Source organism: Lynx canadensis, chromosome D2 (assembly GCF_007474595.2).
Source record: "Lynx canadensis isolate LIC74 chromosome D2, mLynCan4.pri.v2, whole genome shotgun sequence".
Lineage (NCBI taxonomy): Eukaryota > Metazoa > Chordata > Mammalia > Carnivora > Felidae > Lynx > Lynx canadensis.
In genome coordinates this window covers 28,173,849-28,195,998 of record NC_044313.2, presented here as the reverse complement: position 1 = coordinate 28,195,998, position 22,150 = coordinate 28,173,849, and the positions used below count along the sequence as shown (strand labels likewise).

Here is a 22,150-nt window from a genome sequence, read left to right as displayed (position 1 = left end):
CTGAGCCACTGGGGGTTCTGACCCAAGGCAGAGCAATGGTGCAGGCCGGGCCACCTTTCCGGTCTGCTGAGAGTTTCAGTGGCCACTTCCCAAAGGTGGTCCACCCCAGGCAGCTGACAAAAGAGAGTCCAAGAGACTCGTCTCTAATCCCAGCTGTGCTTCTCTGTGCCCGGGGCCACAGTCCAGAAGGCAGAGGCTCCCTGGGGTGGAGAGATGGACCTTCGGGTAGGGTTCCTGCTGCAGGAGAACTCAGGCTGGTGCAGAGAAGTGCCTCCACCTTGAGCATCCCCCGCCCGCCTTCCTGCCCGCCCCCCCCCCCCATGGCCCTGGAACGGTCCCAGCTCAGCCTGGGAACATCTCCGGCTGATCCATCTGGATCCAAGTGTGAGAAAAGTTCATTTCAGACCCAGCTTGACATTCCCAGGTGGCAAGTTAGCACTAACATCTCAATCTGTATGCGACATTTCAATCAAGCGAGGAGTAACAAAAGCAGAACCATTAACATTCGGAGCTGTTCACCAGTGGTAATGACGGGAAACTCGCTCAGAAACTGGAAATTACCAAAAAGAGGGAAGTGTGTGGAGAGGTGGGGGAGGGGAGGTGGGAGGAGGTGGGGGCAGGGAATGATTTTTCCAGACTTAGGCCAAGATCCAGTGTTTGGATTAATGGTGCCATTACCCGAGAAAGGGCTTCAGATTATGCTCATTCTTAAAATGTTTTTGCTGGCAATTAAACGGCTGCAGTTATTGATCTTTGTTGATTTTATGTCCTCCTAATTTGCATAATCTATTAAAGATGAATGATTCACGATGTGTTTATTATGGGGACAAACAGAAATTGCTAGAGGTACTATCAAGGTGAGAAACGGGGCAGTGCCCAGAGACTTCATGCGCCGGCTCAGGAGCGGGTCCAGCATGGTGGCCTTCGGGCCAGGACTTTGTGGGGAGCAGTGAGCAGCGATGCAAGGAGAACAGACACGAGAGAGGTGGACTTGGGCTGTGTTCTTCTAGAAGGATCTTGGCATCTGTGACAACTTCAAGCCCAGCTGGGATACGGGAGAGGCTTTTGGTGTATTCGTGGAAATTCCCCTCGGAGAGTCTTAAAAAGCTTATTTGGTTGGAGAATATGAAGGGCTTTGGTGGAGAAAGAAAAGGGGAGGCTCGTTCTGGCCAGGCGTGTGCTAAAGGGGAGGGAGCAGGGAGGTCATCCGTGCCCACAGCCTGGCTTGGGCGTGCTAAGGTGTTCAAGGAACCCTCTTCATCCCCGCCGTGCCTCAGGCACCCAGCTCGCCTTCCTCCCCGGGGGACAGGCAGCTGAGGCTATAAACCTTCAGGTGTGAGCCCTGAGGAAACCGGCCCAGCAAGGCCCTAGCCCAACCTGAAGAGCCGACCTTATTGATATTCCTGCCACCTCCTGGCACTGGAGGCTGATTTCAAACTTCACCAGCCACTTGATACAGCTGTTCCACAAGGTCAGGACTGAGAGGAGAGAGGAGCCTTGGCTATTGTGTGGAGGGGAGAGTGGGGCCCAGTGGGCCAGGACACAGCTAATCACATTGCAAGCAAGGGTGGCTGCCAGCGACTGGGGCCTGGCCTGATAGCCTCCCCTCCCCACCTTCCATCTTGGAACCAAGGAGAGAGACCGATTTTTCTGGGTAGTGTTTGCAAGTTCTGCCGAGATTTTAATTTCACTGCATCACAACTCAGCAAGCTGCCAAGTCAAGCTGGTTATTTAAATTTATCACCCACTTTCCCTTCCGCCGCTGGGCTGCTCTAGCTCAGCGGCGTCTCTTCTCTCCAGCCCACTGCTCTAGGCTGCTGGTCTGGAACGGAGCCGAGCGTCTCGGAAGTGATAAGGAAAAAGGGACCAGCTAGATGAGAGAGTGGGTTGGGGGTACTCTGGCCCCAGGCTTCCTCAGGTTGGCTGGCTGATGGCTGGTGCCTTCTATCACTTCTCACCCTTCCAAAGGACTCCATAGGGGGCCGCCATCGACCCCTCAGTAGTCCCAGGGACCTCTAGGTCAGGACTTCAGTGAGGACTCTGGCTCCGACTGTGTGCCTGCCGATGCCTTCAAATCTCCCACCACTGGTAGGAAACAGCCCTTCTTCCCCCGCTAGCCCCACCCCAACCTCTCCCTTCCTGTGTCTGTCCAGGTCTCTAGCCATAGAGGAGCATGAGGGGACACTGGCAACAATGTTGATCTGAGAGAAGATGAGTACTAGTTTCGGGATTCCCCGAGTCTCTTGGAGACGCGCTTGAGCATTGAGAGAGTCCCTTCACCTGGCGAAAGTCCACCCCGAAGGGGAGAGCAGGTTCCCCACCCTGGAGGCCAAACGGAGCGAGTCAGGGATGGTTCGGCGGCTCTCCGTGCTTACCCTGGCCTCCCAGGAACCCAGCGGCCCCTGGACTTGATGCACAAGTGGGCTTCACTGGCCTCTAGTGGGCATCAGCACCAAGCACCAGGAGAGATGCACACGAGCGTAATCCTTGCCGCCCTCCTTTTAGTCCCAGAGAGGTAACGGGGGAATGAGGCCAATGTCCAGAAACCAGGCAGGCTACACTCACCAAAACACCGCTGGGTAAAATGTAACAACAAGAATTGTTAATACACAGACAAGTCTCACTCTGTGGCACCAGACGTAGAGGGAAACTCAAAGCCCGGGCGATCTGTGAGAGACTGAGGGTATCGCACTGGAGGTGGACCCTAACTGGGGGACGTTGGGGTTGTAACACACCAGACAGGAGCCATGACCTTGGGTCCAAAAGAAGCAGGAAGCTAGAACTGAGCATTACCCCGCATAAAGCCAGGGACAGAGCAGGACAACACTGTCCGTGAAAGGGAGACACATAAACGTATCCCAGTGGGTCCAGGGAAGCAAGCAAGGGGGAAAAATGGTCTCCATGAAAAATGGCGCCCTGAAGTCTGACCCTGGTTCAAGAGTTCAAGTTTATACCCGAGAGTGTGACAGGAACTCCCCAGCCAATAGCTGGCATAAAAATGTGTCCAGAATAGTGACCCACTCAGAAACCCCAGCAGGGACAAGGGCAGACCTTCTCTGTAGGGGCAGTCCCCAACCTCGGGCACCTGGGACTCCGCCACTGAAGATGAGCTTGCTACAAAAAAAAACAAAAACCAAAAAAAACTACATACTTCATGTGAATACAAGCTATCGTGAGGGAGAGTTAGCAGAAGCAATCAAAAGGACGATTACTCTCCCCAAGAACGGGACATGGTAGAGCAGTCCAAAAGCATCTATAAAATAAACATGTTTTAGTCTTAAAAAGATAAAAGTTAAGTATCAGTTTTGTGTTTGTTACAGATCTAGATATCACATCCCCCTCCCCGCCACCGCTCAGCCAATCGTCAGGTAATAAAGATCAGAAAGGACAAAGGCTGAAGACCGCACCTATAGCGCATGGTTTTGAGGTCCAGGCGCCATGGAAAGAGCTGAGCCTCAGGCCTGTACCCTGAGAGTACAGCCTGTCCCCTGCTTCTCCAAACTCCCAGATCAAAGGGTCAGCAGAGAATCTTCCCTTTTCTTTGGAAAAAAAAAATGTCTGAACTTTGGAAAGCTAGGGATGAGGAAAATACATTCCTCCTCAGTGAGAAGAAGAGCCTTGTTAGCTTCCCTACCCTGGCAGTGGGGGGAGAAGGGGGTGTTATTCCAAGAGTTTGGGAGAAACTTCTCGTGATGCCTTAAGACTGCAGCTCTGAAGGAATCTATAGCTAAGACCCAGGAGGAGATGTGGATGCTGCTCAAGTCGGGGGAGAGAGGGAGCAGAAGATTCTGGAAGCTGGTAAATTTGAGCAGAGGTGGGGGGAGGTCAATAAGGCAGAGGTCAAAGCTGGAAAGCAGGGCTGACCCCCCCCCCCCCGCCAGGTCCTGGAGGCCTGTGCGGACAGTGCAGGCTCAGCTTCTGAAAAAGGGTTGTGGGCTCTCAGAAGCTCAGACCCCCTGCCCACATCTGGGATGGTGAGCGAAGTGGCTTTTTAGCCGATAGAAGTGTGGGTCCTGGGAAACCCTCCTCCTCCTACCGGGGAGTCCTGAGGACCTCCAGAAACTGCCTCTTTCCTGTAGTTAACAACCCCCTTCCAATGCAACTGCACTTCCCTCCATAAAACAAACAGCTTAGCTCTTGGCCAGCCCCTCCGGGGGAGGAGAGGGCAATAAAGGCTGAGAAATGTTTCTAAAGGAGGCTGGGAGTCTCCTAGCCTTGTCTGTCAGCTCAAAGACCCTGATTAGCTAGAGGAATTTAGGGCACAGACATCAGAGTTCCTCTCCAACCTTGAAAGAAGGGCGCTAGGGCAACTTCTGACATACAGCAAGTCAGAGCCCTTTGCTGAGGAAGCCAAACCAGACCAGAGGGCTTCTGCACAGCACCCACGGGCCCTGGACTCTTCATTTAGGCTGAGAAGGCCCAACAGTATGAAGCTAGCCTCCTCCAGACATCCCTGAGGCCTCCGGCTACATCCCCAAGGACCTCCAGGCCTTAGACCTCAGCTCTGATTTAATTATGGGGGCATTTCCATAGCAATGAGACATTGACAGATAATGCGGGTGCCCTGGGCCTGCAGCTTAGGGAGTCATTGAATCAGGGCTCTGCCCCTTCCTCCTTTATCCAGTTCACCTCTAAAGGGAAAGGATACTGAAAAGAAGGGGCATCAATCCACTCTAGGACTGGGAGAGTGAGATCAAATTGGAGCAGAATAAAAGCTGTACCACCCCAATTTTCATCCTCAATTCACATCCCATATCTGTGCCTACCAGCCATCCCAGTGGCGATGGGCTGCCCATCCCAGCAGGGTGCCTTGGACAGAAGCACAGCGGGGTGCGGGGTGGAGTTGCAGAGGGGAGGAGAGTCATGGGGAATATGAAGACAGTATGAAAGGCTCCAGGGTATTTTAACAAAGATGCAGTACTGTGGTCATACCTTGGGCCTTCCTCTTGACTTCTCCCTTCGTCTCTTCCTTCCATCCAAGAGACCCAAAGGCTGAGCACCCCAGATGGATTGTGCTTCATCCTCCACAGCAAGGGCTCGCTGACCCATGTAGAGACCAGGGAGAGGGGCCAGGTTTTTTTTTTAATGTTTTTATTTATTTTTGATAGAGAGAGTACTAGCAGGGGAGGGGCAGAGAGAGAGAGAGGGAGACACAGAATCCAGAGCAGGCTCCAGGCTCTGAGCTGTCAGCACAGAGCCCGACGCGGGGCTCGAACTCACAGACCTTGAGATCATGACCTGAGCCGAAGTCTGACGCTTGACCGACTGAGCCACCCAGGCACCCCAGGAGGGGCCAGTTTTAATATGAATTCAAAATATTTTTAAGAAATCAATGATCTTTATTCCAAGTGCATATAGTAGCCAACTCAGGCTAACAAAGAGTTGCCTAATAGAAAGCACTGGGCACTATCTTCATGATTAGCTGGGTTAGAGAGGACCTTTCAGCTGTCATAGATGTTTAGAGATGCATAGGGGGGGTCCCAAAGGACAATTCCCCAAAAGGGGGCTCCCCTGCCACTGAGCTGGTTCATTATTTGGCCCTTTCTAAGAAGAAAAGTTTGGCTAAGTAAAAGTAAAATCAGTCAACTTAATCTTTTCTGAATAACCAGAAATTCTAAATGGTGGTATCCTGATGAATATTCCAGGTATGCTTTGGGACCAAGGGCTCAGAAATGTCCTGGTGGGCTCAAAGCCACCTAGGTAAGACCTGAAAGCCTGTTTCCCCCAGAGAGCCAGCCACCCCCCAAGGTGACAGGAAACACCCCCCCTTACCCCCCCCCCCCCCCCCCCCCCCCGCCACACACACTCACACACCTGGCCCAGGGTGATCAGAATCTTTCCTTCCCCCACTATTAGCCTCAGGACAAACAAGCCAGTACTTTTTCACCCCTGAGCTTTGGGAGGCAAGCCTTGCCACTATTGTTACTTCTGAGAGGGCTTTGCTCCCTTCAGCCTGGAATCCTCTCCTCTCCTCCCCCGTGGCGGCTGGGCTGCTAGGCAGGGAGGGAGGAAGTCTGCGGCCCACTCCAAGAGCAGCCTAATGCTCCAGCAGCTTAAGTGGCCGTTTTCCTTGGGATTAGGGTTTCACTTACACAGAGCGCCTGAAAAACGCTGCGCTTTCGGAAGGATTAGAGCTGACAATTCAGTGGTCTCAGAGAGCAAAATAAAGCCGGAGAGGAACTGGGAGACCTGGAGTATCGGGAGACTGTGCAAACAGGCTTAACCTCTGCCCACCCAGCACGAGGGTCTCTCGTGCTCTTGAGCCCATCAGTGAGCCTGGGCCCGCCTCCGGGGGGTGGGGGGCGGCGGTGCGCCAGCACCTGCCCAACTCCTGGTCTCCACTTGGGATTTGCTAAAGGAGCCAGAGAAGGCAGCTTGGGGAAGTGAGGGAGGAGAGGGCTGGGATGTCTTCCCCTCTCTCTGAGCCTCAGTTTCCTTCTCTGTAAGGTAAGGGGGGTTGGACTAGGAGATAGCCAGATTCTCTTTCAGGCCTTTGAAAATGTGATTCTCCCCAACACTCCCTAGCCTTATCCCAGGATCCTGAGGCTGTAGCTCCCTCCACGGTCCAGCTGAGTTAAAGGGAAGCCACCTCTTGGGGGGCTCAGATGAGGGCAGTGAGTGTGCTGGAAGGGGAAGGGGTGGGGACTGCATGGCTGGTGTATCCAGCTGGTTGGCTGTCTGGGCGCAGACCCCCCCTGAGCCCACACAGATCTGGGCGGCGTCCCTGCCCAGGACACCGCAGGGACTAAAGGTCCAGCTGTCAGTGGGAAGCAAGATCAGCTAGGAGAGCAGCCACCTGAGCTGCGGGCACAGCCCCCTCTGCTGGAACCCAGAGTAGGCAGGGCTCAGGATGAAGAGCTCTGGGGCCAGCACGGTGCGGTGCCCGGGGCTGGCGGCCGTCGCGCAGGCACCTCTGCCCTCAAGGAAGAACCTTTGGGAGGATTTGGAAACCTTGGAAATAAGAAACAGCACGAACTAAGTGGGAAACTCCTTAAAAAGCAGCTTTCACGGAGGTGAAGTTGGTTACTTTAGCATATTATTTAAACTTGGATTCGTCATTAGGTGATTATAATCGGTACACCAGTGTGAATGTGCAGTGTATTGAGGCGGTAATTACAGATTTAATAACTGCGCATTCTTGGAAGTATTACGGATGCTTGTGTCAAACGCGGGCACAGACCGCCAACCTCGGAGCAATCTAATGTCTTCATCGTCAGTACCTTATGAGAAGCAGACAAAACTTGAGACTAGGATAGTGAAACAAGAGTTATGTTTTCTGGCCTTAGGCTCCTCCACAGTGTCGAGCGGATGGCAGAAGTGCTCATTTTCAGAGAACGATTCTGCGGAAAAGCACCCCTACACTCACCGACTGGAACTTTGGCTGTATAAATCTGTGTCTAATAAGTCTGGTGGTCTGAGTCATCCCTGAGCCCGAGCACCTCCGCCACTCGGGCAGCTGCCTTTTTATTGTTTCCCGGGTCTTCGGGATGCTGACGTTTCCCCTACTTGAGATAAGACTCTCCGCTCCCTCACATATTCTCCTGCTGTTCTCTGTAGGATCTCGTCTCCTGGTACGATTGAAGTGCTTTCGAACAAATCGGTGTCTTTCTTAGGCCAAAGAAAGGAGGTTCGTTTGGTGTGTTATAAATAGTGTTTCTCCATCTCCGAGTCAGGCATACTTTTGCGAATATGATAAAGGCCATCTAGATGTTATATATGTGTGCTCATAACATCTGATGTATAGCTTTACATGGACCCTGTGAAGCGTATCTATGGAGTCCCTGCAGGATCAGTGAACTCCAGTTTAAAACCCTTGCTGTAGAAAATGAAAGAACCTGAACCATGCAAGAAACAAGGAACCACAAGATGTTGCTGTAGGAAGGATTCATTTAGCATCATCCCGGGTTACCTTCCTGGACCAAATACCTATTTTCTGGGTCTATAATACTCAAGAATGTCATTCTAGAATCAGTTCCTATGGTCCTGCTTATTCTGTCATCCAGATTCAACCATCTACTCTCTGTGAAATCTCGAACATAATACTTCGCCCCTCTGAGTTTCAGTTTTTCATCTATACAACGGGGATTACAAGCAGATCGACATCATTGGTGGATATGAGGATTAAAAGAGAGAAGACACAGAAAATGTTTCGGACAGTGCCTAGCTGTCGTCGGTGTTCGATGAATGCGAGCTAGACTAGATCAAGTAGAAACACAACTCTGCCCTTGAATCTTAGAGCTGACAAGATAGCATAAATTCTCTGGTGACTGAAATTTTCCAATTTCTTAATAAAGTCATTCGCCTTGCTTTTCTCTGTGCTTTGTAAGAGGAACTGCACTTAGATTCTCCAAAACAGTTGATTTGATCTGGCCCATTTGGTAAGGAATGTCTGACAAAAGTGCACCGTCTGATTCAGATGTAGTGATTGCTGTAGAAATTGGCTGTAGACTCTTCAGGGACTTCTGCAGTTGAACTGAGAAGACATCCTCATCAAGTACAGTGCTGCTAACACTTCTGGGTGCTTTAAGATTCTCGACTACTACTGTTTCTTAAAGAGCCTCTTTGTTTTTTAGAAAACTCTCCAAGGAGATTAATACTCCACCCCATGGAGTTTTACTACAGACTTTCGGTGTCAGTATTTTATTCTTTATGTCCTGTTTTTTCTTGCCTCATCTTAATGACAACGGCGACAGTATGAGCTTTTGCCTGTTGGATGACTTCTTTTCCTTTCCTTTGGCTCTTTTGGGAATTATCTGGCTTCACGTTATCACTAAAAGGCGGTGAGGGACAGACACAGCTTCGAACTCTGGCTTTCTCCTTTACTAGCTCTAGACCCATTAGGAAATCTTGATGCCTCTCCGCGCCTCCATTTTTCTCAACTTTGAAACAAGGACGTTAGATCATCTCGAAGGCTCTTCCATCTTTAAAACGTTGCCATCTTAGGAAGCAAGGATCCAACACGAAATGCCCATTCCCCTGGCCATATGTGGGTTCTTGTCCATTTGTGATTCCTGGTGCTGTTGTCCCATGACTGGCACTGTGGGTGAGCAAAACACTCTTGCCTCTCCCTATCCTCTGTTGGGTAACACCTACTTACTAACCTATGTCTTTCGCCACGTGGCTGTTTCCTCCTCCTTCTGTGCTTTCGCTCCTTTGTTTTTAGGGGTTGGTTGTGCTTCCAGTTCTCGAGTCTCTCTCTGCTCCCATGTGTCCATCCGTCTGCAGTGCTCTGCCGATTCTTCCTTGCACACATTCCATTACCCATTCATATCTCTCGCTAAAAGAGGCTTGCTCAAAGAATGCTGCTGGGCAAATGGTATGATGGTCTTAGTAATTTGAAAACTTCCTGCGGTACGTGTTTCCATTATTGACAACGGGGTTCCAGAAGAATATATGGCTCTGGCAAGAGTTTGGTCAATTTTTTCCTCCTCTTCTGGTGTCACCTGTGTACTAATGAAGCCATTGAGCGTGCTTTGTATGCGGCGGCTTGCACCTCCGTTGGCTCAGGGGTCCTGATGGGCACCTCTTTGTGGTAATGCTGATGTTTCAGAATCTGCAGTGGCAGCAGCTTCGGAGCTGTATGCAGAACACCAGGAAGCTTGCGTGCTTCTTCCTCGTCCTGGGCATCTTCTCTCACATTTTAAAAATGTCTGAAAAGCACTTCCCGGGTTCAGTTCTTTAACTAGAATTTGGGAATGTGTCTTTCAAGGAACAATTCCGCGGATGACTTCCGGCATGCAGAAGTTTCTGTGTGCCGGAAGTTAGCCTGACTGTTTTGCAAGAGCAAAAGCCAGTGGAACTAAACAGTGCAGTGGGGATAACTCCAGGCTAGCTGGAGACACCTTTCCAGGCATCCAGCCTCTCTTCCTTTCTCCGAAGCTAGGTAGGGAATTGTATGACACAACCTCAGATTACAAGGAATTCATGTGTGGCAGGCTGTAGGAACCAGGCAGCTGAAAATCAGAATTCGGGCGCATTTAGATTCCTGTTTTTCACTTTTCTGGCTGCTTTCCAGGCATTAAGATCGCAGGACCAGGAGGAATTGGATTTCTATATCTTTCTCATTTCAAAACCTCTACATCTTCCCTAACTCTCCTCTGTCTTGGGGCTTTTTGACCAGCACATGCCATATTATTAGTCTCTCAAGGAGTTGATAAATATCGCCGTCCTTGTCCATTTCAGACCCACTCCACTGAGAGATGGTCAGGAGGAGTGAAACTTGTATTGACGATAGAAGTCAATGAAAGAAAACCCACAACAAAGCAGGCACAGATACTTCCTTCTTCCTCTCTGGGAGTCCGAAGTGATCTCTTGTCTGATGGTTCTGCTCCGTTGTTTGTTCTTGAGTTTTAGGAAATATAAGACCTTAGCTATATTAGACAGTAGAGAAGAGAACCATTCTATTGCTTGATGGGCTATAAGTTACAATACAAGTCACTGTCATCTCTCATCATGCCCTAAAAATTCATAATGGCCTGTTCAAACTATTTTTAGAGAAAAAGCAGATTTCAGCATTGACATTCTGCCCCAGCCTTTACCTCTTCAAAGGAGACCAGCACACATGAAACAGTCAGAAAACAATACAACCCGCCTGGCGTTGGCTGTAAGTGCAACAGAGTGATAGAGAATCAATCAGTAAATATTTATTGAGCATCCTTTATTGAGTTACCAACCATGCAAGGCAGAGCAGAAGACAGGGCCCTGCCCTCAGTTTGATTATGGTCTATTTGAGGAAGCAAGCCATAATATGAAACAACGGGTCTGATGCCTTATGAAATATAATGTCGTGGTCAGCCATGCAGCACAGACACTGTAGAAATTTGGAAGGAAGAAACTTCCCTGATGGGTAGAATGGTAGGCATTTTAAGGCTCGAGCTGGAAGGGGAGGGTAGCTATGCGGAAGACAAAACGATACGGCAAAAGCACAGAGGTTCCACAGCGCACCCGCCCATGAAAGCAGTCCAACTAAACCAGGTGGAGTGAGAATCAGAGCTGAGAAAGTCAGGTGGGGAGAGTACCCAGGAGGCCTTGAAAGCCTTGGCAGAGTGTGGATTGCAGCTGTGGACCGCAGAGAATCCATGGTGGTCTTCACAAGGGAAGTGATAGGTTGAACGCAACATTTCATGAGGACTAGCCAGGCAGCCACCCTTGGGATAGATGGGAGAGGCAAGAACGTGGAGGCAGGGAATACAAGCAAAAACACTGTTGTGGCTGACCAGGGGCAGGTGCTCAGGAGCTGAGCTATGGAGGTGGGAGAGGCAATGGAGACGGGACTGATGTTACAGACATTGCTAAGGGGAATTGATAACACTTGCTGTCTGACTTCATCTAAAGGGGAAGGACAAAGGCTATACATCCAGAAGGATTCTAAAGTGTTTGGTCTGGTGGTCTTCAAGAGGGTCAGGAGACCTGATTGGGAGGAAGATGAGTCTGCGTTTATTCCTGCTCAGTTTTAGGTGACAGTGGGACAGCTAATGAAAATGTTCAGCAGGCAGCTGGAAATGCAAAAGCCTGAGCTGTAGCCCTGTGTACTTTGGGAGAATTGAATCACTCAGATGTGTTGAGAGAGAAGTGAGGAAACTCACACGGGTCAGAAAAGCAGGAGATGAGGTGAAATTCACAGAGGGAGTGGCCAGGAGAGCGAGGGGCACTTTGGAATAGCCATAGGGAGGATGAAAGCTGCGGGTGGGTGGGGGGAGCTGAGGAAAAGGAAACGCGCTGGGCCAGATGTGCAGAGTTCTGTGACTCCCTGCATCTTGCCACACCTTGCCTTCTTAGGGTCAGACAGAGGCACCAGAGTGGGACAGTGGACAGGCTGAAGAGGAGGATAAGGGGAATCTGGAGAGGATAAATGGGACCCAGGAGAGCATCACATTGTCTCTAGGGCATGGCACTGCGGGAGAGGGAAGAGGGCAGATTGTTGGCATTAAAGATTGAGGCATAAAACATAAGGGAGGTGGTGATCCCTTCATGGCGATGGAGGGGACAGGCAAGAAAGGGAGGCCACTCAGGTGTCGCTGCATCCCAGAGATGTCTGTGAACTATGGGTGGCTCCCTAATACTGGCTTGCTTTACCTTCACTCCAGGACACTGTGAAGGAAAGCCCTGCTTCCCACCCTCCAGACTCTAGCTAGTAGAAGTTTCCAGAGACTGAGGTCCGGCAGTTGGTGGGGGGAGAGGGGTTTGCTCGTTGGAACTTGATCTGATCCACTTGAACTGTTGGCTCAAAGCCCCTGATTCACTTCAGGGATGGTTTTTTTTATCATTTAAAATTTTTTAAATTCTTTATTCATTTTTGAGAGAGAGACAGCGACACCGAGTGTGAGCGAGGAAGGAACAGAGAGAGAGGGAGACAGAATCCGAAGTGGGATCCAGGCTCTGAGCTGTCAGCACAGAGCCTGAGGCGGGGCTTGAACTCATGAACCACGAGATCATGACCTGAGCCAAAGTCGGACGCTCAACCCACTGAGCCACCCAGGCGCCCCATATCATTTAAATGCCATAAACACTAAGAGCAAAGTAACCCACTGGATGCCTCCCCACCCCCACTCTCCACACCTGCCAGGCCCAGCACCTGCAGCTCCACTGAGAGAGGACAAGAAATGCCCATCGGGCCCAGAATGGGTGGGGGTGGGGGTACCCTCCAAGTCTGAAGGAAAGATGGGGTGTTAGAGAGGTGCAGGGTGAACAAGATGATAGAGGTCCATTTGGCTACCAGAGAGACCACAGCTGAGTATCTTGCTGGGGAGGAGGAATAAAAGCAGGTCACCACCCCCCCTTCTCCATCTGGGTTTGGGCAACAAAGGGACACAAGCAAAGGCGAACACATAGGCACACGAACGCACACAGAGACACACAAAGTGCTGGAAACAGCAGAGGTGCATGGCCGATCATAGGACAGACGTTTAGCTAACGGGCTTCAACGCGTGTAAGGGCGCACGCGGACCTGCTCATTCAGCTCTTCTGCCACATGTCTGCTCCCTCCTTGCCAAGAGCGTCCTTCCCATGGAGTACCCTGGTGGGAGCAGAGGCAGGCCTCTCCCTTCCAGGCCTCACCCCTTCCCCTTTGTGTCTTTCTAGGTCGTGACATGGCGAGCACCACCCTGCCTGGTTACCCCCCTCACGTGCCCCCCACTGGCCAGGGAAGCTACCCCACCTCCACCCTGGCAGGAATGGTGCCTGGTAGGTGACAATGGTGCAGCTGCCTCGTTTAGATGGGGGTGACTACGCTGTGGGTGAGCTGCTGAGTCGGGCGGTAGTCTGAGGCTGGGGGTGGGGGGAGACCCAACGTCCCCTCCCCCCAAGGCTTTTCTGTTCCATCCCTCTCTCTCCCTAGAGGCTGCAGTTGGTCCCTCGTCCTCCCTCAGGAGCAACCCAGGGAGGGAGTTGGCCGAAGGGGCTCTTGTGTGCACCCCACCGTATGCCAGGGCCCCTCCACGGTGCCCACCCAGCGGAGCCTGTGCCCCGGCTCCTCTCTCCGTGCCCCAGCCCACCCCAGCCAGCTGACACTGCTTGGAAGGGCCTGCCCTGGTTTCCATGGAAACTTGGAGCCCAGAACCATTTCCAGGGGCATTGTCAGTCACTCAGACAAAGCCACCCTGGTCCACACCAACCCGCAGGGAAAACCGGTGTGAACTGACCCCACCCCAGGGAGAGGAGGGAGCTAGTCCCTAAGGAAAGAGGAATAGAAGACAGGCTATGGCAGGATCCAGAGAGACTCTGGCTTCAGAGAGACAAGCTAGAGAACCACGTCTCCTCAGAGGTACCGGGCCCTCATTGCTCCTGGGAGGAGTTGGGTCTGGACTGTGGATCGGAGAGGCAGAGGCCGGATTTAGGGACTGAGGACTGTAGCTGGAGGTTGTGCTCTTTCCAACCTCCCATCCCAGATTGGGAGCCTGGCTTGAAGCCAGAGAGAGCTGAAGCTTCTGTTCGTATACACACAAAAAAACCCTCTTATCTTCAAGAGGGTGAGACTCGCTGGGCCTGCAGTCCACTCCTGCTGGTTGCCCTCTTGTGTGTCCCTTCCCTGACACACAACCCCCACGGTGGGGGAGGATAGAAGAGGGTGACTGGCCCCACTCCCGGATGTGCATCCAGGGGCAGCCCTGGCGAGGCAGAGCGTGGGGGGAAGGGCAGTGGCAAAGAGGAAGACTGCCCCGGGGTGCTGTACCCCCATAGGGGCTGAAGGGAGTTAGAGGAACTGGCTAAGGAAAGCTGGGAGGTGTAGGTGAGGGGATTCCTGGCCAGATCTGGAGGGGCGTGGGTAGGAGTGTTGGGGACAAGGAGATTCTTCTGGGAAGGTCCCAGCAGTGAGCAGGTGGAGGCTGGAGAAGGTCTTAGAGAGGTGGGGGTGAGGGAGGGGGGAAGCCTGCAAGGAGGTGGGGATGAGGGGAGCCGCAGAGAGCTCATGGTGGCAAGGGGGGAGTCGTTAAACAGAATCTAGTGCTGATGAGGAAATTACACTTGTTTCATTAGCGATGGGGAAGGAGATAGCTCAGTTCCTCTTGGTCACAGTTGAGCTCAGAAGCTCATTATCCTGCTGCACGCATGCTTTCCCTCCTCGTCAATAAACAGGCTTTCCAGTGGCTGCATCCCCCACCCCCACCCCAGCTCCCTCTCGGAGAGGGGCCCCTTCTCCTCTACTTAACCCGCGGTTAGGGATCACTGTAAACAGTCTGGGGTCATCACACAGGAGAAAGGGCGAGGGGGAAACCCGGAGGCCTGGCCTTTCTCCCGCGGAGGGAGGGAAGCAGCTTCCGTCCGCTCCCAGCCCACGGGGCCCTCCGCTAACCGCTCGCGGACCGGCGGGCTGTCCCCCTGCTTCCCACCGCCTCCTTCTGCTGCGTGGCCCGCCTATCGAATCTCTCCAGGGAAAGGCGGGAGGGGGGGGGCGGTGTTTCCCAGCAGAAACCCCCACCCCTTGCATTGGCACCGTGCTGAGATGCCATTCTCAGGACTTTCTGGGACAAAGTGTCCCGAGGGCCTTTCTTCGCCACCCTCCCCGGCTTCCATCCCGTGGGGGCTACGATTCCTAGAACCAGAGTATCCACTAAAAAGGCCCTAGACCCCAACGCAGCGGGGTAGGCGCGCCTGGACCCGGAACAAACCCTCCCTGGGTGACCCAGAGCGCCTCCGCGGCGGAGCCCCGAGCCCCCAGGCCCATGTGCGAGGCCGGTCGGTGCTTCTGCACCCGCCCCCCCCCACTCCCCCCGCAACGGGCTCTCCCCACGCAGACCCAGTGGATTGCTCTGCCTCTGTCCTGCCCGCCGCACCTGCACCTCGGGCCCGGGGGAGGCCGCTGGCGGGGCACGTCGGGTCCGTCCGGGCGTTGCGCTGGTCTGATCCCCACTCCCCAACCCTCCCGCAGGGAGCGAGTTCTCCGGCAACCCGTACAGCCACCCCCAGTACACGGCCTACAACGAGGCTTGGAGATTCAGCAACCCCGCCTTACTAAGTGAGTACGCCACCTGGCTGGCCGGCGGCTCAGCGCGTCAGCCCGCGGGCAGGCTTGGCCGGGCTGCCTCCGGACGCCGGTCTCGCTCCCCTCGACCCGCCCTTCGGGTGCCGGGCGGGCAGGCTCTGTTAGTGCAGCACTGAGGCCCCGGGATCCCTAGAGGACGCCCGCGCCTCCCGTCCCTTCCCTCCCTTCCTCTCCCTTCCCGGGGGCTAGAAGGCTCTGCGCCGCCCCCACCCTCGCCCCCCCCCTGGAAAGTCCCCAGTCGGGCGGCGGCGGTCACCCATTGATCGGGCCCCTCTCCCATCGGTGAATGAAGCTCTCCTGGGGGCAACCGGCCCAGCAGCCCAGCCGAGGTCTCCCTTGCCCCCATCCCGCCAGACCCCAGCCCCGGGGAGGTCTTTGCTTTTCTTTCCTTTTTTGTTCTCCTGTTTGTCCTCTCACCCAGCCCATTCTTCTCCTGTGTTAACTTCCAGGTTCCCCTTATTATTATAGTGCCGCCCCCCGGGGCTCCGCCCCTGCCGCTGCTGCCGCTGCCTATGACCGCCACTAGTTACCGCGGGGACCACATCAAGCTTCAGGCCGACAGCTTCGGCCTCCACATCGTCCCCGTCTGACCGCCCACCCCGGAGGGAGGGAGGACCGACGCGACGCGATGCCTCCCGGCCACCGCCCCAGCCCCACCCCCACCCCAGGAACCCTGCAGCCCTTCACACCACCCCGTCGAAGGCCGGACAGGACGGGTGGAGCCGCGGGCGGGACCCTCAGGCCCGGGCCCGCCGCCCCCAACCCCGCCCGCCGCCCCTCCCCGCCTGCCTGGACTGCGCGGCGTCGAGAGGAGGGCGCGACCCAGCTCGCCCCGACTTGGCCCGAGCCGGCCCCGGAGCGGACCAGCCACACCGCGGGACCCTGGCCGGGCCCGCCGCCACGCGCGGGGGACACGTTTCTGTGACACACAATCAGCGCGGACTGCAGCGCGGCCCAGCCCCGGAGCAGCCCGCCTCGGACGCTCCGGCGCCTGGAGGCTTCGCTGGAGGGACTGGGCGAAGGAAATTAAGAACAAAACGATTTTTCTGCAGAAGGAGGAAGAGCCCCCTGCCGAACCCTCGGGGAAAAGTCCTTACGCTCGCGCCAGCCGGACTGCCCCCACCTTCCGAGTGTGCCCTACCCCAGAAGGCGGAACGGAATGGGGGCGTGGGGTCCGGGCTCTTGGGACGGGGGTTGGGGTCATCAGGTCTTTCCGAAGTTGGGACCAAGGCACGCAGGCCCCAGCAGCGCGCACCCACCGAGCCCTACTCCTGGCTCTACCCTATTCCACCTGAACTGCCTGGTTCCCCAGGGCACGCCTACTAGTGACCAGACTCTCGGCCCCATCTTACCCCTACCTCAGCGTCTCTTCCATCTGCGGCCCTCCCATTATTCCCCCCTGCCTGTCCTTTTCCCACCCCACGACTCTGCACCTCTCCTTCCTAACTCCTCGCCCCTGCGGAGGCTCTCCAGTGCCCGCTGCAGGACCAGTTTCCGTAGGCCGCGGGCACTGGTCTTCCCGGGCAGTTCCTGGACGTCCCCTCCCCCGACACAGACTCGCGATCTGCCGGTGGTAGGAGCCGGTTCTGAGCCGGCGTCTGAGCTGCGGCGGGGTGGGGGTGAGGGCCGCCCGCCCCATCCCCATCCCCACCCCCACTCCCACCCCCACCCCCAGCCTCCTCCTCCGGCAGGAACTGAACAGAACCGCGAAAAGTCTACATTTAATATAATGGTCTTTCCAAAAAGGAGAAGCAAAACAAAACAGAAACCCAACAGGCTGCTGCTTTGTAAAAAGACGGTGTGTGTCGTGTGAAGGCGAACCCCGATGTATATAAGCCCGCCCCTCCGCCCCGCCCCGCCCGGTAGAGTCCCCGCTGCCCGCCCGCCCTGCCTGTAGATACGCCCCTCTGTCTGTGCTGTGAGAGTCGCCGCTCGCTGGGGGGGAGGGGGGGACACAGCTACACGCCCACTAAAGCACAGCACGTCCCGGGGGAGGGGGGCATTTTTTATGTTACAAAAAAAAAAAAAATTACGAAAGAAAAGAAATCTCTATGCAAAACGACGAACATGGTCCTGTGGACTCCTCTCGCCTCTGTTTCGTTGGCTATTTCTCTGTAATTCCGTGTTTTCGCTCTCCTCGTCTCTCTCCTCCGCATCTCTCCCCTCTCTCCATCTCTCTCGTCCCCGCCTCTCTCCCCCTCTGTCTCTGTCTCTGTCTCTGTCTCCGCCCCTCCCTCGGCCTCTCCCCCAGCCCCGGCCCGGCCGCCTAGCCCTCGCCGGCTAGCCCCGAGGTGGCCCCCCGACCCCAGCCCCGGGCTCGCCCCTCCGGCCGTGCCCCGCGCGCCCTGGGCCGCCCCGCCCCGTAGTTGCTCTCTCGGTAGCGGCGATGCGCCCTGCATGTCTCCTCACCCGTGGATCGTGACGACTCGAAATAACAGAAACAAAGTCAATAAAAGTGAAAATAAATAAATAAATAAATAAAAATCCTTGAACAAATCCGAAAAGGCTTGGAGTCCTCGCCCAGATTATCTCTCTCCCCTTCGAGCCTTGTTATTTCAAAAGGAAAACGAGAAAAGAGAATAGTTGAAGGGAACTGCCGGCGCCCGGCCAGGCTCCAGTGGCCCGAGCGGGGCGGCGAGGGCGCTGAGGTTCAAACTCCGAGGCCCGGGCCTTCCCAGTCCTCGTGGAGCTGGCCTGGCCGGGCAGGGGCCCCAGACCCAGGACCCAGCCAAACCCTCGAGAGATCCCCGACAGCTCTGGTCTCCTTAGCCACTTTCAGCGCGTCGGTTCGTTTTGATTCTTTTCTTTTTCTTTCTTTTCTTTTCTTTTTTTTTTTGTGCACATGAGAAATAAATAATAATAATAAATAATAATAATAATAATAATAAATAATAATAATAAAATTTTGTATGGCACTCCCCATGGCTCCAGGTTTGTCTCTCCCTGTCTCTGGGACAGGCCTCCTCTCACACTGGTCGACCCCAAATACCTGACTCAGTGATCCTCCAACCGTGACCTCCCCGTCACCCCTTTGCCAAGACCCTTTCGTGATGGCTGAAATCCGGCAAAGGCCCAGATGAGTCCTCCCTTCAGTAGCTACCCCCACCGCCCGCCCCGCTCTGGGGGCAAGGAGTTTCGCTTTCCAAAACTTAGGTAACTTCGAGTTAGGCGTCTATACCAGGCCTATTTGGTCACCCTGCCTCTCTCCCCGCACCCCGATTGAGGGTTCAGGCTCTCCGAACGCAACGTCGGAGGCGCTCTACCCGTGGGTGGGGGTTGCCTGCTGTGCCCGCTCCTTCCTCCGCTCATCCCACCGCCGCATTTTTATCCCCTGAGTCCACAGCGACCGCGGAGGCCGCAGACGCCTGCCACGAGTTTCCTCGCCGGTCATTTACTTCCAGGCCTGGACAGTGCCCAGACCCGCGGAGACTCAGGGAGAACTTGCCGCTCACCGGACCTCATGTGCCCTTGGCTTTGTCCCGGAGAGGGCGCTTAGGCGCTTCTGTCTGTGTGTCTGTCGGTGGCTTCTATTTATGTTTCCGTGGGTCTGTACGGCCCTGGGAGGGTCTGGTAGTGGAGAAGTAGGAGAACAGTTCGTTTTCTCGGACACTCTTACTGTTCTTGTCCGGGGAAGGATCTGTGCGTCCGTCCCTGTGTCTCTCTGTTCCTGCTTTGGGGAGGGATGGAGTGATTGTCCAGGATTGTCCAGGCTGCATCCGAGGTACTTGAAAGGGGTATCCCCTCTATCTCTCCAGCAACCTCCCAACTCCAACCCTGCCACAAAGGCCACAGCCTCCACCTGGTCTCTCTGCTCGCAGAGACTTTCTTTCTCGGCCGTTAGCCCCCAACTCTGCCTTTTCTCACTTGAAAGACTATTGAAACTCTGAGCTGCCAAGGAGGGCAACCAAGGCCTGAAGGCAGACTAAAGAGTGACCTTCTCCCTTGGCTGGTATCTCCCGGACACCTCCTTCCCACCAGGATCCCAGAGGCCTTTCTTTCCCCAAGCCCATTTGCCCAGCTTCACCCACATCACGGGACTTCAGGAGGATATGAAGGATCCCCAACAAATCAGCAAGCCCCTAATCAAGGCTATCCCCTCTCTTCTCCCTCTCCACCTAGGTCTCCTCCCTATTCCCCATCTCAGCAAATGACAGTCCCGATTTTCCACCCTGCGCAGTGAGTCTCCTAGAAGAATGGTCTTCAGACTTCTTTGATCATACACATCTATTGGCAAAAAGAATTCTGAACGTGTACCCCCAATATAGGTATATTTCCTTATTTACAAATTCCGTAAATGTACTACCGGACTGACGTTATGAATTTCATAGCACGTAAAAAAAAGAAAAAGGGTGCGATTGGAATACATAGAAAGAGAAGTTCTAGTGTTCTCATCTCATGCCTAAATAGATTCTTTTGTACTCCCTGGAAAAGTTACACCCCACTTGGGAGATCCTGCTCGGAATCCATCAAGACCCAGGACATCCATCCAGCAGAACCCCTAGCTATTGCCTGATGCCCAGTGGGTGAGTTCCTGGAAATTCCTGAGTTGGCCCAGCCAATGCTGCTCTCATCATGTAGAAGGCTACCGGGCCCCCAGTACCTGGCTTTGCCTCCAGATGCCCCTAGACTGGGAAACCTTCCTAGGGTTCATTAAATTAGAAGCCAGCCCTTACCTGGGTCCCACCAGAACCCCTTGCCTTCTATTCTATTCTGGTCACCTTCAGACCAAGTTGGACAGCGAGGATCCCATTATCTACAGTGAACATCTTTGCCCAGAAGCTTTCACGTTTTGCCCCTCCTGAGGTACTGATTTCCGCTTGGAAATCTGAGGGGCCCTCAAGCAGTTCTGCCCTCTTTGGCCAGTTTCCTGTTCTAACTGCAGCCCCATTTACCCACCCCAAACACCAAGAGGGCCCATTCTCTAGTTTCAGTATCCCCCAGAACTCACCTAATTTTGACTTGGCAGGTCCTGTCCCTGCCCCACCCCACAGAGTTCCCAGCTGAGGTACACCAAGTATGACAATTAGAAACAGATGAATAAAGGTGTCCTGGGTTGAAGGAACAGCGGGAGGAAAGACATAGAGGCATGGAAATATACCAGATAAAATGTGGCTAGAGAATCAGGTGCCTGGGGAGAGGGGGTGGGGGGTGGGGGGTGGAGGGAGATGGTGGGAGATGAAGCGTAAAAGTAGTTGAGAGCCAGGATACTGTGCTGGAAAATGTCAAAATGGTATCCATCACCTACACGGCCCCTTTAGGGAAGCTGCCCCACTCCCCGCCCCTCCTGCGCATGTAGACACCGTATTTGTACCAATGACTCTGCTACGTGAATTGGACTCTAGCACAAATCCAAGCCGAGCCAATCAGGACAGCACACAGGACACGGGAGACAATGAGGACATTCCCCGTGGGGAGCAAAGCCCCGCGGAGGCCCTGAGGGGATTCCCCAGTCTTCCTCGTCTCCGTCTCCGTGGAGGACAGCTCCACTCTACCACTCACTCAAGCCAAAGACTCACATCTTCCCTGACGCCCTCATCTTTCTCACTCCACTTCTGATCCACTGGCGCAATCAGACGGCTCTACCTTTATTTTTTTTTTTTAATTTTTTTTTCAACGTTTATTTATTTTTGGGACAGAGAGAGACAGAGCATGAACGGGGGAGGGGCAGAGAGAGAGGGAGACACAGAATCGGAAACAGGCTCCAGGCTCCGAGCCATCGGCCCAGAGCCCGACGCGGGGCTCGAACTCACGGACCGCGAGATCGTGACCTGGCTGAAGTCGGACGCTTAACCGACTGCGCCACCCAGGCGCCCCCAGACGGCTCTACCTTTAAAACAGACATGGAATTGGACCGCTTCGGACCACCCGCACTGCACTGTCTTAGTCCACGCCACTAAGATCATTTACCTGGGTTTACAAAAGAACATTCTCATCAGTCTTTCTGCTTCCATCTTTGCCCCACCCACCCCAGTCTGTTCTCCCCCAGGCAGCCAGACTCATGCTCCAAAATGTAGAGCAGACCATGCCCCTCCTCTGCCCAGAGCCTTCCAGTGGCTCCCCTTCTCCTGCGGAGTCAAAGTCAGAATCCTAAAACTGACCTATAAGGCCCTGCACATTCTGGCTCTCTCCCCGCCCCCACATCCCTTCCGCTGCTATAAGTCACCTCCCATTACCTCCTCTAGCTCACTGTGCTCTGAGCCTGCTGACCCCTGCACAATACTTTGGTTTCTCCAAGCATGAGCCTTCTCAAGACACTTGCACTTGATGTGCTTAATACCCCCTGACACTCGCCTCACTTCCTTAAGGACTCTGCTCCAATGTTATCTTATCAACAGGGCCTTCCCTGACCAACTTAAACATCCCTCTGCTTCTCCATGCTCTTTACCACCACCTGAAAGATTATGTTTTATTGGCTTCTGTCTTGCCCTCTCCCATTAGAATGTGAGCTCCGTGAGAGCAGATTTTTGTGTGATCTGTTTGCTGCTGTATCGCCAATGCCTGGACAGTGTTTGGCACACAGATGCTCAGCAAATGTGTCATAGACAAATAAATGAATGGGGTGATGAGAACAAGAAATTGTGAGTAGGCAGGGGGCTGAGGCAGGGGAGAGAAACAGTAAAGAGTGAGAGATGAGAGGAACCCTCAGTCACACAGAAGAGGAGGATGACC

The 22,150-nt window shown here is 54.1% G+C and overlaps 1 protein-coding gene across 7 annotated transcripts in view; it reads left to right on the top strand.

The window, feature by feature from the left end:
- Nucleotides 1–16,177, top strand: part of PAX2 (paired box 2) — an 88,177-nt gene extending 72,000 nt beyond the window's left edge. For 4 of the 7 annotated variants that reach the window (XM_030334874.1, XM_030334871.1, XM_030334873.1 and 1 more), the window contains 3 exons: nt 13,081–13,182; nt 15,368–15,454; nt 15,931–16,075. In XM_030334874.1, coding sequence (XP_030190734.1) covers nt 13,081–13,182; nt 15,368–15,454; nt 15,931–16,007 — 266 coding nt within the window. In that variant the 3' untranslated portion in view covers nt 16,008–16,075. Of the gene's footprint in view, nt 1–13,080; nt 13,183–15,367; nt 15,455–15,930 lie in introns of all 7 variants that reach the window. The other 3 variants (XM_030334868.1, XM_030334867.1, XM_030334872.1) reach the window with 2 other exon arrangements.
- The last annotated feature ends 5,973 nt before the right edge of the window (nt 16,178–22,150 follow it).